The 16,220-nt window shown below is 42.4% G+C and overlaps 1 protein-coding gene across 2 annotated transcripts in view; it reads left to right on the top strand.

The window, feature by feature from the left end:
• LOC147015472 (neuronal acetylcholine receptor subunit beta-4-like) overlaps window positions 1–15,794 on the top strand; it is a 37,172-nt gene extending 21,378 nt beyond the window's left edge. Inside the window, exons 2-6 of one of the 2 annotated variants that reach the window (XM_085850267.1) lie at window positions 6,339–6,484; window positions 9,498–9,542; window positions 9,675–9,784; window positions 10,910–11,855; window positions 15,071–15,794. In XM_085850267.1, the coding sequence (XP_085706393.1) occupies window positions 6,339–6,484; window positions 9,498–9,542; window positions 9,675–9,784; window positions 10,910–11,855; window positions 15,071–15,211 (1,388 nt within the window). In that variant the 3' untranslated portion in view covers window positions 15,212–15,794. The remainder of the gene's footprint in view (window positions 1–6,338; window positions 6,485–9,497; window positions 9,543–9,674; window positions 9,785–10,909; window positions 11,856–15,070) is intronic. The other variant, XM_085850268.1, reaches the window with a different exon arrangement.
• Window positions 15,795–16,220: the final 426 nt, after the last annotated feature.

The following is a 16,220-nucleotide window of genomic DNA, read 5'->3' as shown; positions in this document are numbered from 1 at the left end:
AAGCTGTAATTGCTGCCAAAGGCGCTTCTCCAGAGTATTGGCTCAGGGGGTTGAATACTTATTGAGGCAAGACATTGAAGCTTTTCATTTTGAAAAATAATATGTTTTCACTTTGTCATTTTGAGGTATTTTGTGTGTATTAAATTGTAAAAATTTCAGGCTGTAACACAACAAGATGTCACAAACGTCAAGTGGCATGAATACTTTCTGAAAGCAAGGCACTCTAGATATACACATATTGTTGCATATTCGGGGTTCGAAGCTCACCACGAGGGGAAGGTTGGCTGGATCGGTTGGTCCCTTTCGAACGCCCAATCCTGATGCCACTGTGCACAGATAACTCGATGTACCGACAGGTTGCTAAGCGATCATGAACACTGATTGGCACTGCCAATCTAGGCAGGGTTACACTGCTTCGTGTGATAACTTACTTGTGGATGGCTGAGTCAATTGGGGTCTCATGCCCTCAGTGTACATGCAGATAACTGCCAAGCGGTACAGTGAGTGTACTCTGGCTAACAAGAGCAAATCAACAGGGTACAACTTCCCAGCTAAAGTAATGTGTGGACCATGCTGGACCAATGGGAAAAGACGAACACTGACAGATCGATACATTTATAAGCAATGTATTATTGAGCAAGGGTGAGGAAAGGTCATGTGGCACTATTGAAGGGGTCATGTGGCACTATCTCAGGTACTGTATGTACAACAGGGGAAAGCAAGGATTTGTGGGTGCTGCAAAAGAAATGCAATTATTTACACAAAGAAATGATACACCAATGTAAACTTCTACAATCTTAAATTATAATACACATTGCAGGTACCAGCAGACACACCACCGAGGAAATTAGAGATAGCCCAGAAAGAGGAGAAGCAGTTGAGGTGTAAGTGACCTCGTTGTACCTGGTGCAGTCAATGGACCTACGCAACCCAATCGCTTAGGTGAGGGGAGGCAGGAAGAAAACGGGTGTCTGTGGTGCATGAGTGGGAGGTGCATAATGTGATGCAAATATGATGCAGAAGAGGAAGTGTGAAAAGGTGCGAATCAGTAATGCTCTTTCAGTGATGTGCCCACAGTGGACGAGACAACAGATGGGAGAGAAAGATGCATGGAAGATAGCTTAACGGGGCATGTAAGAGTCTGTATGTGTGATTACTGATGATGACTGTGGATCGCCGTGGGAGCTGAGCGGTGATGACCCGGCAATTCCCCAGCAACAACTCGGCGCTGCTCGCCTGGTTTGTTCTTGTGCTGCCCTCTTGGCTCGGCTCTCGTTCGGCAAGACCAAAAGACGATGACAATACTAGGCTTCGAAATGACCAGACAACCCAGATTCACTCTCTTTTGGTGGAACCCTGGGTGAAGGAGGCAGAAATCGGATCAAAATACCCTGTAGGCATTTCCATGCATCCCCATTGGCACGTAGACGTCACCCCGAGAAGTAGCCCCGCCTGCCAGACTCTCGAGCCAAAAATGGCCTCAGTTGTCCCTAGGCTCAGTCACATAACGGAGCTCTGTATTTTACATGGGTTTCGAGAGCACTCTCTGGCCATAAACATGCGCTGGACTCCACTCGAATGCTGCGATTTAGCGGAGCACCAGAACTACCCAATCGTCACCGAATGAGTCCCAGTGCACACTCGTGTTTCGAACTACTTGCCAAAGTGTTCTGTCTCACAGGCCCTCTCTATGTTCCCCATTCCCCGGCATCTCCAATGACTGTTGTGAGCATCCAGGAAGCTGATGGCAGTTGTAGTGAAGTGAGGAAAGTGTTGTGGCATCTGCGGTGAAGTCATTGAAACATTGGGAGCATTTGATGGGATTGTGGTGATGATGTTGGAGTGTTTGTATCGGTTATGGCGTTTGTAGTGAAGAGGTCAGGCATAGGTTGTTATGGGGATTTTTGGAGGCATTGTAGTGATTATGGTGAGTGTTGTGGCAGTGTGGTGATGGTCTGAGGTGAGGCATCGGTTGGTCAATGGCATGTAGTTTGTACATGGAAATGGCGTGCTTCTGCAAATGAGGCTGTGGTGGCATTCGTTACTCATGCTCCTTTGGTGGCATCACTGGTCTGACATGCATGTGTGCATGATGAGGTTTGTGTGTGTGAAAAGTAAATAAAATAAGTGAAAGAATATGAGATCGAAGACTGAACTAAAAGCACTACACAACAAATCTTGTTCCATTTACCCACTAGACATAATGGAACAGCTCACTGAATGAATACCAACAAAATAATTGTCTCGGGATTGCTATGTGCTGGATGCCATTTCCTTGGGGGAGTGCCAGCTTCACATATCACCAATATTACAAATAAATTTGTTGAAAAGAAAGGTTTGTGTTATGATTAATGGCAATCATGACAACACAGCAAATCTGTGATATCAATCTCTGCAATGACGTGTGGAGAGGCGAGTGTAGCAAGCCGATCCATGCCAGTATATACAGGAAACCATCCAATACCGTGAGGGTTAGGTTTCTGGAAAATGCGGCGATAGTTGAAACCGCGATCATGGAATCCAAGGGACAATGGGAAAGTAGGGGTTCGGTTCCTGGGCTTCGAAAAGATATCGAGGAAGATCCACAGTTGCCAGAAATAAACACATTACTATTGAAATCAACATGTGAATATATATATATATATATATATATATATATATATATATATATATATATATATATATATATATATATATATATATATATATATATATATATATATATATATCATGTGAACATTGAAAAAAACTTGTAAATACAATAAATACGGTGTAAGTTAAACAAAAACACATGACTTTTACCTTTTAAATGTATTGTAACACACTTATTTTTGGTGGGTGATGGTAAACATATTACATACTCGTACTGTACTCTGTCATAAATATAAAACACAAGATTTCGCTTGGGATGATGCTGTTAGAAGGGGTTGGTGGAGTGGAGCGGGGTAAGGGTGAGCTGGGAAATGTGAGCGGGGAAGGGGTGAGTGGGGAAAGTGATTCAAAGAAGGGAAAGCAGCATTCGCTCTACGACGAAGGTGCCTGCAGCATTGCCACAACCCACAATGGAGAAGGGTAAAACGATCCTTGAATTACCTTACCTTGAACTACGATCTTCCCTCCTTGGGGATCAAGGTACGAAATGACGTCTTCCATCTCATTGGAGTTTAAAAAAAAACCTGTACCATTATATCCCTTCGCCTCAATTTGTTTCATGAGCTGTGCATGAGAATATGTTTGAGAATGAGGGTTTGAATCCGGGAGTCGGAAATTAAGTGTTTGTCAATAAGGTTTGAAAACGGAGTTGGAAAATGAACGTTTGGGGATGAGGTTTGAAGGATAATTAAGGTTTACGAATGAGGAAGTGTACAATGGGGAAGGTTTTACCGACAATCATTGACCCTCTAATGGCGGCCCATACAGATGCTACATTTTCTCCTCAAACCAATCGATCTAACAACGTAATATTTTGCCCGACGTCATAATCTTTCTCTGCCTTTTGGTACAACTAACTTTGTCCATCGCTTTGCATTTGAGCTCATTAAAATGATGCGCAAGAAACACCACGAGGCTCATAATGGAAGATGATCGCTCATGCACGGGATGCAAATGATGACTCATTTCAGTTCAAAAACCTTATTTTTGTAAATAATTGTATTTCTTTTACCACACCTCATGAATCCTTGCTTTCCTTGCTGTACATATTGCTGAATAAAGCCTTTTATTATTATGCCACATATTTTTCCACACCCTTGCTTATATATAAATTCCTAAAAATGTGCCAAGCCCGTTTCGTCTTTTCCTTCATTGGTCCAGCATGGTCCACACATTAGTTTTGCCAGGAAGTTCTACCCCATTCATTTGCTCTTGTTAGCCAGCGCGCACTCACTGTATCGCTCGGCTGTAATCCAGGTGTGTGCTTGGGGCACGAGACCCTAATTAGTTCGGCCGTCCACAGGTAAGGTATCACACGAGGTAGTGTAACCCTGCTGGGATTGGCAATGCCAATCAGCATCCATAGTTGATCAGCAACCTACCAGTGCACAGAGTTATCTGTTCCTGGCAGCTTCAGGACCCGGCATTCGGGAGGGACCTGAGTGCTTCCCCTCGTGTTAGCCTCGAACCCCAAGTCTGCAACAATATGATATAGAAATGCATAAAAATTTTTGCCCACCATCAATGCATTCCAATGTGAGCTCCGTTTGTCATGCGGAGATCAAGTCAGTGCACAAATTCTTGCCATGTTCAGCTCAGTATGTTTGCGTCCCACAAATGCACATGCAGCTGTGATTCGGGAATGAAGATCCTGCAGGTTTGCCACCTTGGTGTGATAGGCAACATCTTTGACAAACCCCCACAGAAAAAAATTAAGCGGGCTATATCTGGCGATTGTAGGGGCCAGGTAGTAGGTCAGTCTCAGAAAATCCAGCGGCCTGGAAATTTTTCATTCAGGACGACTCAAATGACTAAGAGCCAATGAGGGGAGTGCCGTCCTCTTGAAAAATGATATCAGGTTGCAGGTCTTCAATCTCTGGGAAGGCGAATCTTTCCAACATGTTCATGTAAATTGTTGAGGTTACTGCATCCTCCGCAAATAAAAATGGACCCACCAAGCAGTCATGGAAAAGGCCACACCATACATTGACCTTTTGACTTGCGCCTTTGTGTTCAATGACCACGTGGGGGTTTCAGAGCCCCAGATCCTCACACTGTGCTGGTTGGCTTTCCTCAATATATGTAATCAAGCTTCGTCTATGACCATGACCTTTTTCAGGTAATCTTCGTCATTGTCTATGTGACTGAGCATTTCCAAGGCAAATGCCTTGCGTTTGGGTCCATCATTTGGTTTGAGTTCCTATGGAATCTGGACCTTATAGGCAAAAGCCTTCAGTCTTTTATGCAAAATCCTGTGTACAGTGGTGGTTGGTTGTCCCAGTTCTCTGGATGTGCATCAAATTGATTTTCTGGGACCACATTGAAGTGATTCACACACTCGTTCAACATCTGCTGCACTTGTGCTTGGTCGACCGGTACTTTTCTGTTTCTGACAACTTCCATTCTCCTTAAACCTGCTGTACCACTCTCTGATACTCGTCTGTGATGGCAGGTTGTTTCCATACCTTGTACGGAAATTATGCTGAACTTGCGCGTCGGATCTCATGTCGATGAACCACTTGACGCACTGAACTTTCTCATGTGGAGTCACCATGTTCTTTTCCATTAAACCATCAGACCTGAAAATGAAGACAACTTTATGAGTTTCTGTGTCATATGAAACAAAGGGTATTGTTGCATCATTTGTGGTACTAAATATATTAACAAACAAATTTCTCCAGGTAATTTTGAAACTACCTTTATATCGTTTTTAGCCCCATCTCTCAATGGCGAAGAATACATTAAAAACTAAGCGAAGAATAGCTAATCAATTCGTCCTTATCACACACCTAACACGTCGACCAAATTCTGTCTGAATCCGTCCATAACTTTTTGAGATATCCTGCTCACAGATTGACAAACAACGATATACAGACAGACAAAGAGGGGTTAAAACATAACCTCTGCCTACCTTTGTTGGTGGAAGGAATGAAACAAATTGGTAAACATCATGTGAGAAATTGGTGAAAAGTTTGAGCCCCACTCTGTATTGCTCTGCAGATGATCCTTCAATTCTATCTGCTGGTCAACCTCTTCCTTATTGTTTCACACTTTCTAGTTTTCACAGATGTTAGGGAACATCAACGCACTTTAACATAAAGAAAATAAATAATTTAGAGATGAACACAGTATCTGGGATTTGAACTCAGGTCATAGCATAATAAGCACAAGGTCTCAGATGGCAAGCCAAATGCACCCAGAATAGGTAACAAACACCTTATCCTTTTCTCAATTTGAATTTTCACATTTCACCGCCATCCCTGTTCATACTTTAATCGATGGCCCCTTTGGAGATGAGGGATAAATCAACTTCATATGGGGAATATGAACCTGTGATCACAACATTATGGGACAAACGCTCAGATCATAGTTCCAATCAAGTTGGACATATTGTTTGTTCTCAAGATCATCATTGCTCAAATAAACAACTCTGGAATACTGATCAAAGCAGTGGTATTGCTATTCAATGACATACTTTGTTGACAGTGTTTGGTATGATTCACGCTAGATCTGTGAGAAATGTGAGCTGTTATGATTTGTGTGAGTGATATAATTCATGTAGATGACAAATGTCTTTCTTCTCCGCTCACCTCCCACATACTAATCCTTTCATTCTTCACTTCCTTCACATTCCCATGCTATCATGGAGCACGCTCCCCCAAGCTGAGCTTTTGTCATATTTGTAGGCTGTTGGGGTGCAGAGGCTGAGGAGACGTTAATGGAACACCTGCTGAACCCAGAGCGGTACAACAAGCTCATCAGACCAGTTACCGAAATTTACCAGCTCGTCACAATTACTTTTAAAGTATCCCTTTCACAGATTATTAATGTGGTAAGATCCTGCATTCACATGTTGGATTTGTCTAAACTCCATAGAATAGACACATCTTGTAATAGATTGGCTGCTGCATGACCCATACTTTACTTTTGATTTGGAGGATATATCAGTATACTCTTAAAATGTTTTAAATTTACAATTTATCTTTGGCATACTGCCAAAAAATGCTCACTTGTCCTAGAAACCTTCTCTGCTGCTCTTGTACATCCTCTTTCTGCTCTCCTCACCCTCTCATTTGCCTGAGGTCATCTTCCATTTGCTTGGAAGTCAGCCAACATCACTGTATTACATTAACTTGGTTCAACAACCTGATACCCTTAATGACAGAACTGTGAGCTTACTTGCAATCATCAGGAAGGGCATGGGATCCATCATCGGAGTGAACATCAACTCTTTCTGTTTTTTTTTTTTCCAACGGCCTGCTCTCAGACCATAAGTTCAGATTCAGACCCAATCACTCTACCCTGAACATGCTGCTTCTGCTCTCCCAACAATGGTTGGAGGTCCTCAATGTCAGACATGACATTGATGTCAGACATGACAATGTCAGCTATTTTATCAGATCAGGGCCGCCTCTCGAGACATACCTCGAGCACTTTATACAGCCTGGCACCCTGCCTTGCTCTCCATACTCCTGCCTATGGCAGACAAGGCCACCTCCACTCATTGCTTTCTTTCATTATTCTCATAACCAACATGTGGCTCTCAATGGAATCCTTTCATCTCCTCTCCCTATCAAGGCTGGAGTGTCCCCAAGAAAGTGTTTTGCACCCAGTTCTATTCCTGATCTTCATAAATGATCTTTCTGACCCTCTGGAAAATCATTTTTATATTTTTGTTGATGACTACACCCTCTGCTGGAACATCTCTCAACCTTCAGAAAGACAAACAGCAACCTATTCCCTATTTGCAGACCTTGATAAAATCACGAGCTCATCAGACACTGGGAATATGTCATTCAATCCTGACCAATTACTGCAGCATAGTCCCAAGAAGGAAACCAGATGTAACAACACACACACACGAACACACACACACACACACACACACACACACACACACACACATAAACTCCCAAACACAGATAAAGTATGGACTGGGAAATACTTACAAAAGCTATTTTATTTGAAGTTATAACCTTAACTTATAAGCAATATACGGATTTCCCAACTGTTCACACTATCACTATCTCTCCCAAAAGACTATCTGGCAAACCCTCCCATCTACTTCCTCAACAATCCTCTTGAAGATGGCAGTCACTCAATATTTTGTGCCTTACTATCAGCTGTGATCACTCTTGAGCAAACTGCATTTGCAAGTTGGCCTTTAAAGCCAGTTCCTTAAACTGTGAATCCTCCATTGAGCAAAGTCTTTCCTTGGCACACCTGCACTATTAACTAACTGCAAGGCTTTGCAGCTTGAGGTAGTACTGCCCTCCTCTCTGGGCTGGCATCCTGGTTTCCCACATTGTTCACCTTGATGCTGTGGAAAGCAAGATCTTCAAAATCATTAAAATCTCACACGATGAAGCTGAGTCTCTGGCGCTATCCCATTTACATTGCAGATATGTAGAGCATCTCTCTGTCTTCTACCACCTCCTTTCTGGTCTTGCACCCTCTGCCCTTTCTGTGCTTTGTTCCCCTCACCCCCCAGGTTTCTGCAGCGCATAAACAATTTGCCAGTATCCTCCTTCTGGTGAAACTTCTGAATGCCAGCCGCACTGCTCACCTCCACTCATTCATTCCACTTTTTTTCCCAACCTTTGGAACAAACTTCCACATTGTATTCAGTGTCATTCTTCTCACGGCAGCTGTTCATCACCAACTCAGATCACCCCCTCCCCCACAATCCACAACCATGATCTTTTCTACCCTTATTAACCCTTCCCATTCCCATCTTTTTCTGGATTTCCAGTTTTTTCTTCCACTTCTGTGAGTGAAAGTTTGTGGCTGTATCCATCTTGTTCATCCCTTGTGTCCACCTCTCGCCATCGTTCTTCTCCACATTCCTTCCTTCTCCAACTCTCCCTCTATAACCTGCTGTTGGTGTGACCCCCCCCTCTTTCTACTCTTCTTTCGTTATATTACATACCCATTCATTCTGTGTTTAGCTCCTCCACGAGCCTCGACACTGTATTCAAAAAAGTGTTAAAATATTTAAGAATGAAACTGTAATTATTAAATTAAGCCATTAAGGCATCATCTTTTTTCTGACATGACCTTCAGCTTTCTCCTTGACCCCAAGACCTCCATTCCCTGTAACCAGATTTGAAATGTAAAGATTTTATAGACTGGTCATATCAAAGTCAATGTATGTCTTGTACTCTGAAAGATGTGCAGTGATAATGTGGGAAAGTACTTTCAAAATTACTTCACCAGCTGAAAGCCTGCATATGGGAAGCGGTGCGCTAATATAATCAGACTGTAAATATATTCAGCACATTTCTGTGGCACCTGTTTATGTTGGGGAGGAAATTTCATTGGTTAATGCACAATCCACACCTGATAAATCTTTCCTCTCAGTGACACCTGGATGTGTCTTGAGATGAGAGGTATGGTTGGAGTGAATATTCAAGGAATTAAGTTATCAACTACCCAGTAGTCAAGACGAGAAAGCTGAGCAGGTGATCTGAGTTAGTGCCTAGTAGTCTTCATTTTTGAAGCCATTTTTGAATGCGGATGTTCCCAACACCAACCTTTTTCTTACGGGTTGGAATATAGTCCCACATGACTGTGTGGGTTGTATATCCTGAGCATATTTGCCCCATACACTTGTTGTGTGTCAGGCTTGGCTCTATTATTCTTTAGACAATGATATTATCTGCAAGGATAGAATGAAAACTCAATTCTGAGCTCAAACCACATCTCTCAAGCAAGCAATCAGCTGAGTAAAGTCTCCAGCGATTTAAAAAAATATATTTGTCTGTAGTCAAGAAGCCTTTCACCTTACCTTCGTTTTTATAAGTGTGCACATTTTCCACTCTTCCCAACCTTTTTTCTGCAAATAGAACGAGAGGGATCAAATAATGACAACAAATGTCTGGCTGACGCAGGTAAGTGGATGTCTCTGACTGCCACAAACTTCTTATACATCAACTTTAACAGCAAGTGATGGATGATGAATTGGGAACTGTGTATACTGTACTGCTGAGATAACGCTTTCCCGACTTCACCTATCCCAACAGGAATGGCTTGACTACCGGCTCACCTGGGAGCCAAATGATTATGAAGGCATAAAGAAATTGAGAATTCCTGCTCATCTTGTCTGGCTTCCAGACATCGTGCTCTACAACAAGTACAAAACTAGATGTAGATAATGGACATTATTTTTATTCAAGGCACATAATTAATTTTTATTAGTCCCCGACTGGTTTCACCGGAGGGGGCTATAGGTTTGCTCTCTGTCTGTCCGTCCCACCTGTGGCTTTTCACACTTTTTTCCCATACCCTTTAACATATTCAACTGAAACTTGGTGCATGACTTCATTATGATAAGTTACAGAACTACTTCGAGTTTCAGGGCGTTTCGTCAATTTTTCACTGAGTTATGCTCTTTTCAAACTTAGGAAATATCAAGCTGTTATGAGGGTGACTGTTATGAAGCTGTTATGAGGCACTTTTGTTATGAGGGTGACGATATTCTACATGGGCAGTGTTCACATATTATATTGCCCTGACTCCACCCCACTTCTTTACACCCATTGGCCGGACAGCTGGCTTGACTCCACCCCAATAAAATCATGTGCCACCTTTGCATGAATCAGCACAGATCAGTAGGCTTCAGGCCTTTGGTCTGAGTGTTCGTCCATGGCCCAGTGCAATTGGAATGTCCCCAGGTATGTAGCCACGATGTATTATACATGCACATACGCCGTACGCATGTTTTTGCTTCATGTATGTACATCGGGTTATTTTTAATATGAAATAGGCAAAGGGCTAGGAATGACCGAAACACGGTGGGTTGGAAAGTTTTTTTCTTCTTCATTTTGGTTCTCGTGATGGATTGAGCGTGCGTTAAAGCAAACTAATTTTATTTCTGGTTTGTTATCCTCGTTGTCTTTATTGGTTTTTAGTTTGCAAAATATATCAGTAAATGAAAATTGCCTTACTTCTATTTTGCCGAATAGACCCAAACATGGTGATTTAGTGAGTTTCTTCTTCTTCATTTTTTGTTCCGGTATCGGCTCGAGTGTGCATTAAACGTGAGCAATTTTTTTTCTCCCTAACATTCATTTGGACCGGAAGGGGACATCTATTGCAAAGCAATTCTCACCCTTGTTTTACTACCTTTTATACCTGGTCATCATTTGTCAACAAGTATGATCCTGAACAGTAATTGATGCAGATATGTGGAATGGTGTATTTGATTATTTTGACTTCACATTAGACATTTTTGCTGAACATTGTCTTTTTGCCGCAGTGCTGATGGAACATATGAAGTTTCATTTCTTGCCAACGTGCTGGTGTCTTCGAACGGAAGCATATTTTGGCTGCCACCAGCGATTTACAAAAGTGCCTGCAAGATTGAAGTGAAGCACTTTCCATTTGACCAGCAAAACTGCACTATGAAGTTTCGCTCTTGGACATATGACCACACAGAAATCGATTTGGTCCTTCAAAGTGACTATGCCACAATAGATGACTTCACACCCAGTGGAGAGTGGGACATCGTGTCACTCCCTGGTCGTAGAAATGAGGATCCTGCTGATCCAAGCTACGTTGACATCACATACGATTTCATTATTAGAAGAAAGCCACTGTTTTACACAATTAACCTGATAATCCCATGCATTTTAATAACTTCACTGGCAATTCTAGTTTTTTACCTGCCATCTGATTGCGGCGAAAAGATGACTCTCTGCATTTCCGTTTTGCTTGCTCTGACAGTTTTTTTGTTGCTAATATCAAAAATAGTCCCACCCACATCACTTGATGTGCCCCTCATTGGAAAGTATCTCATGTTTACTATGGTTCTAGTGACGTTTTCCATTGTTACAAGTGTTTGCGTTCTCAACGTTCACCATCGATCACCCAGCACGCATGCGATGCCAAACTGGGTAAAAACGATTTTCCTGCAGAAGCTGCCCACACTGCTATTTATGCAGCGTCCAAAGAAGACGTCGGCTCGAGACCGCATGAGGCAGAAGCATTTGTATGGCAAATCCTCTGATGTTGGAGAAACCGGTTACGAGAACACTGGCTTGAACAAGTACGGAGTGAACATGCAGGACCTATCTGGTCATTTTTGCGGAAGCTCCGAGCTCAGGTTTCGGGCAACATCAAGGTGGTCGGCAGACCTACTGGAAGCTGTGGACAGCGTTCGGTTTATTGCCGATCACACTCGCAGCGAGGACAAAGACCAAAGTGTTGGTTACAGATTTTCATGATTCTTTCAGTTATTTGGTCAAAGTACGCAGGTTATACTGGTTGTTTTTTGATAAACACTTGTTTGTTTACAAATCGACATAAAGTGCCATTTATATTGTTTTAACAGATATGTATCACAAATTAACATACCTTGCAATACCCACTCCTTCCAGGAGCAAAATGTGGTGTCAATACCCTCCTTCGTCCAGCACGGGTCAGCAGCTAAACCATTTGCACTCTTACGTGTACATGCAAAAATTGAAAACAGTTTCCCCACCCTCGTGGTGGAGAGGGGGATTTATTTTGTGCCCATGACCTGACTTTCGGTACCCCCAGAACGTATGCAAAGTTTGATAGAAATCTGCCATATACGTCGTTTTCGATTCTATAAGTTTCAGACATACATATTCATAAAGAATTGATGAATTCTGGTATGATTCGGCCCAGTGGTGTTGTAGCTCACATGGACCTGTCCATCCAAAATTGAGGTACATTACATAATTGAACGTTGAATCCCCACAATAACCGCAAAAGGAAAATAATTATCAATTTTGATCAATATCCGATGCTTCACATTCGAAAAATGGAAAAAGTAACAACTTTTTTTATTTTTATTTTTACCGTTTTGACCTCATAATGAACCACTTATGATGTAAGTTGGGCAATGGCTCGAAGGAAACGTGAGAATTACCATCTTAAGGAAGGTTTGCACCAAGGCTTGTGAAAATTCCATTCTTGGCTCCAGTGAAGTTAAATATCTCAGGAACAATCCAGTCCATCACTTTGTGTTATAAATTATATAATTATATGCTGAAACATGGAAGTCATGCTTGGAGCATGGACGTTGAGGATATGCATTGCTGTGCTGTCCTCATGTGGAGGCATTGTGTGGTAATTTTAAAATGTTCAATCTTCCCACATACCTGCTTCCAAACACCTTTCTCCCCATCTGCTTTCCATTCTCCCACTCTTTGGGTCAGTTGCTATCTGCCTGAAAGTTAGCCAACATCACTGCAATTCACAAACATCAAGCGAAAAAACAGATCTGCTTCACTTCAGGGCTATGAGGTTCTTCCACTTATAAACAAGGTCATGTAATCTATAATTGCAGTTGACATCAAATCCTTTTTTCTCCAACGGACTGATCTCAGATCATCAGTTCGGTTTCAGACCCGGTCATTCTACTTTGGACATTCTCTTCTACTCTCCCAACAATGGATGGAAGCGCACAATCTCAAACATGAGATCAGGGCCATCTCTCTGGATAGATGTTGAGCATTTGATGCAGTCTGGCACCCTGCCTTGATGTCCAAACTCTGCTTATGGCATCCAAGGCCACCTCCTCTGATGGATCACTGACTTCCTCCACTCCCGTATGCAGTGTAGCTCTTAACAGGATCCTCTCATCTCTTCTCCCTGTCAAAGCCTGAGTACCTGAGTCTTGTTCTAATCTTCATAAATGATCGTTCTGATTCCATGGAAAATCCTGCCTGTGTCTTTGCTGATGATTCCAACCTCTTCCATATCATTTCTAATCCTTCAGACAGGCAGCCTCGTCCCTCTCTGCAGAACTTAATAGAATCATAAGCTGTTGCAATGCTTGGAATATGTCTTTCAACCCTGAAAAAATCAGACACATTCACCCTCCAAAAGGGCCATCTGGCAAACACTATGCCTGGTGTTGGCTTAATGGTTAGGGTGGCGGGCTTGGGTTTCTAGTGTCCAGAGTACAAATCATGCTCAGCTGTTAAATTAATACCAGGTGGGGTTAGCTCGGCCTGTCATCCTTCCGAGTCAGCGAAATGAGTGCCAGCATGCTGGTATACTGTCGGAGTGGCGACCTGTCCAGGATTGTGCCCAATAGCCAAGGAGACTGCTTAGGCAATACCAACACTCTGCACAGAGTATGGTCCCAATCTCCTCCTCCTCTCTTTGGTCTCACTATCAGCCATGATCTTTTTGGGCAGACCGTATTTCCAAGATGGGCTCCAAAGCCAGCCGCCGACTCAGCAGCCTCCATCATGCAAGATCTTCCCTTGACCAGTCTGAACTTTTGACAACCAACAAGGCCTTCATTCATAGCTTGATGGAGTACCTGCTCTTCCCTTTTTGCTGGTGCCCCTTTCTCTCACCTTGCCCTTCTTGATGCTGTGGAAAGCAAAGTTCTCAAAATCATTGGAATCCCTCTTGACGAAGGTGGGTGTCTAGGCCCGTTACCTTCGCATCACAGATGGCCTTTTAGTTGGTGGCCTCTCTGTATTCTACCACATCCTTTTTGGTCTTGCACACTCTGCTTCTCTTGGCTCTATCCCTCCTAGGTTTCTGCTGGGTGTACATGATCTGCCAGGAATCCTTTTCTTGTTAACACACAAAATCCAGGCTCACTGCTCACCTCCACTCATTTGTTCCTCTTTCCACTCACCTGTGAAGCCAACTTCCCCAATCTGTTCAGTCTCATTCTTTCCTCCAGGGCTTCAAGACAGCTGTTCACCATGACCCCCCCATCCAAATGACCCCATGCTGAAACAGTCCCTTTTTCCAGATGATTGTGATTCCCCCCCCCCTCTCTCTCTCACCTTTCAGTTATTAGTTGTCAATTGGTTTGTTCCTTTTTTGTTTAATCCCTGCTTTTCCTTTCCTTGCTGTGTTTCATTCAGCTTGTGTCCAGCTTGTTCAGCCCAAAGTGTCTTTCTCCCCTCCCGCTTTATCAAACTCTCACTTCTACTCTGCCGCTGATGATTCCCCCTTTCTAGTTTGTTCCCTTAATTTCTGCTGTAGCTCTTCCACAGTCTTTTGGCTGAATCAATTCGTTGACTGTCCTTGCTGACATTATATTTTGATCATAAAGCAGATAATTGTGAGTATAAAATAGCAAATGAAAGCCATCATAAGCACATTTCAAATTCATATCTGTATGAGATGTTGGGCCATAATCTCTCCTGTAATATAAAAAAATAATAAATCCCTCCTGGTCATGGAGTCTGATTTGTTTCCACTGAACTGTAAAGTCATTTGGGACTTCCTTGTGCATTTGATTCGTAAATATGTCATGGGGGATGTGGGAAAAATTAAATAACCATGGGCCTGGGATTCTATATATGTATAATATTTGTTATGTTACTGTACTGCAGATATATTGCCTCTTTTGATGGCCGGTGGGATCATTAATTCTCATATTCAAGAATTACTTACGCAGATCCTTCTCTCGTTGCAGGTCATTGAAGATTGGAAATATGTGGCCATGGTCATTGATCGCCTCTTCCTGTGGATCTTCATTGTGGTGTGCGTCGTTGGGACGATCGGCCTTTTCCTTCAGCCCTTGTTTCAGAACTACTCAATTCCCGTTAGCAGCTAATTATTCATTCTGAGTGTCTCCAGCTGGCTGCTGAATATTTTTTTCCCTTCCCGAAGCTCTTTTAATGACTGCCAAAGAAGGACATGGGTTACAAGCCGAGGAAGCAGTCACTGGGGATTTGTGAGCATAAGCTGGTGAAATGGACAAATAAGTCTGCGTCAAAACCACGATGATTCACATCTGGGACGTCAAACCATCATTGCTATAATCCAGCATCAACTTCATCCTTGTGTCCTGGGATGCACTGTCTTTAAAATGAAGAGGTTGTGGACAAGTGGACAATTTCAATTCCATGTCCATTGGCAAAGTAGGTCATGGAATACTTGTGAGTTGAGGAGGGGGGGAAAAAAGGGATTATCGGTGTACCAGCAAACTCATTGTGGTTTGAAGGTTTCCCACTCCTTATCACCATCATGCCTAGAGACTTGCGAAGCGCCTATAAACCATTCTACATAAAGCCTTGCACCACCCTGCAATTGTGGTTTATATCGAAGTAATGAATAAGTTGCCTTTCCACTTTTGGTTTCTTTTTATGCATATTATTCGGTGTATTCTTGCACAATTTTATAATAAAGAGGACCAATAATACATGCGATTTTTGTTGGATTTGTAAGACATTGGATAGATTTAACCATGAAGTGATTTTCTGACATTAATAAATCGGTAATAATTAAGTAATTCATCAATTAATTCATTAATAAATAAAAATTAAAAAATTCCGTTTTGCCAAAATGCACTTGTTCACTATTGTGCACAAATTTCAATTTCCGAGAACACAGGATGGCTGAGAAATTGCCTGGACAAACAAACAAGCAGTCATAGACTGGTACTTATGAAATCGTTAACTTGACCTCTGACCTTGTCTAATAAAATCTGTCTCTGGAGAAGGTAGCGACGCAAACTAGAAGTTTCTACGATGACTCTGTACCAAAACATCAAAAATCGAATGTTTGACCTCACTGTGACCTTGACCTTTGACCGATTTTGACCAAAATCTAATCAGTGCTAG

The sequence above is a fragment of the Eptatretus burgeri genome, chromosome 12 (assembly GCF_056783735.1).
Source record: "Eptatretus burgeri isolate ZD-2024b chromosome 12, Ebu_testis_v1, whole genome shotgun sequence".
NCBI classification, from domain to species: domain Eukaryota; kingdom Metazoa; phylum Chordata; class Myxini; order Myxiniformes; family Myxinidae; genus Eptatretus; species Eptatretus burgeri.
Note: the sequence above shows the minus strand (reverse complement) of the source record. Positions and strands in the feature narration are given on the sequence as shown.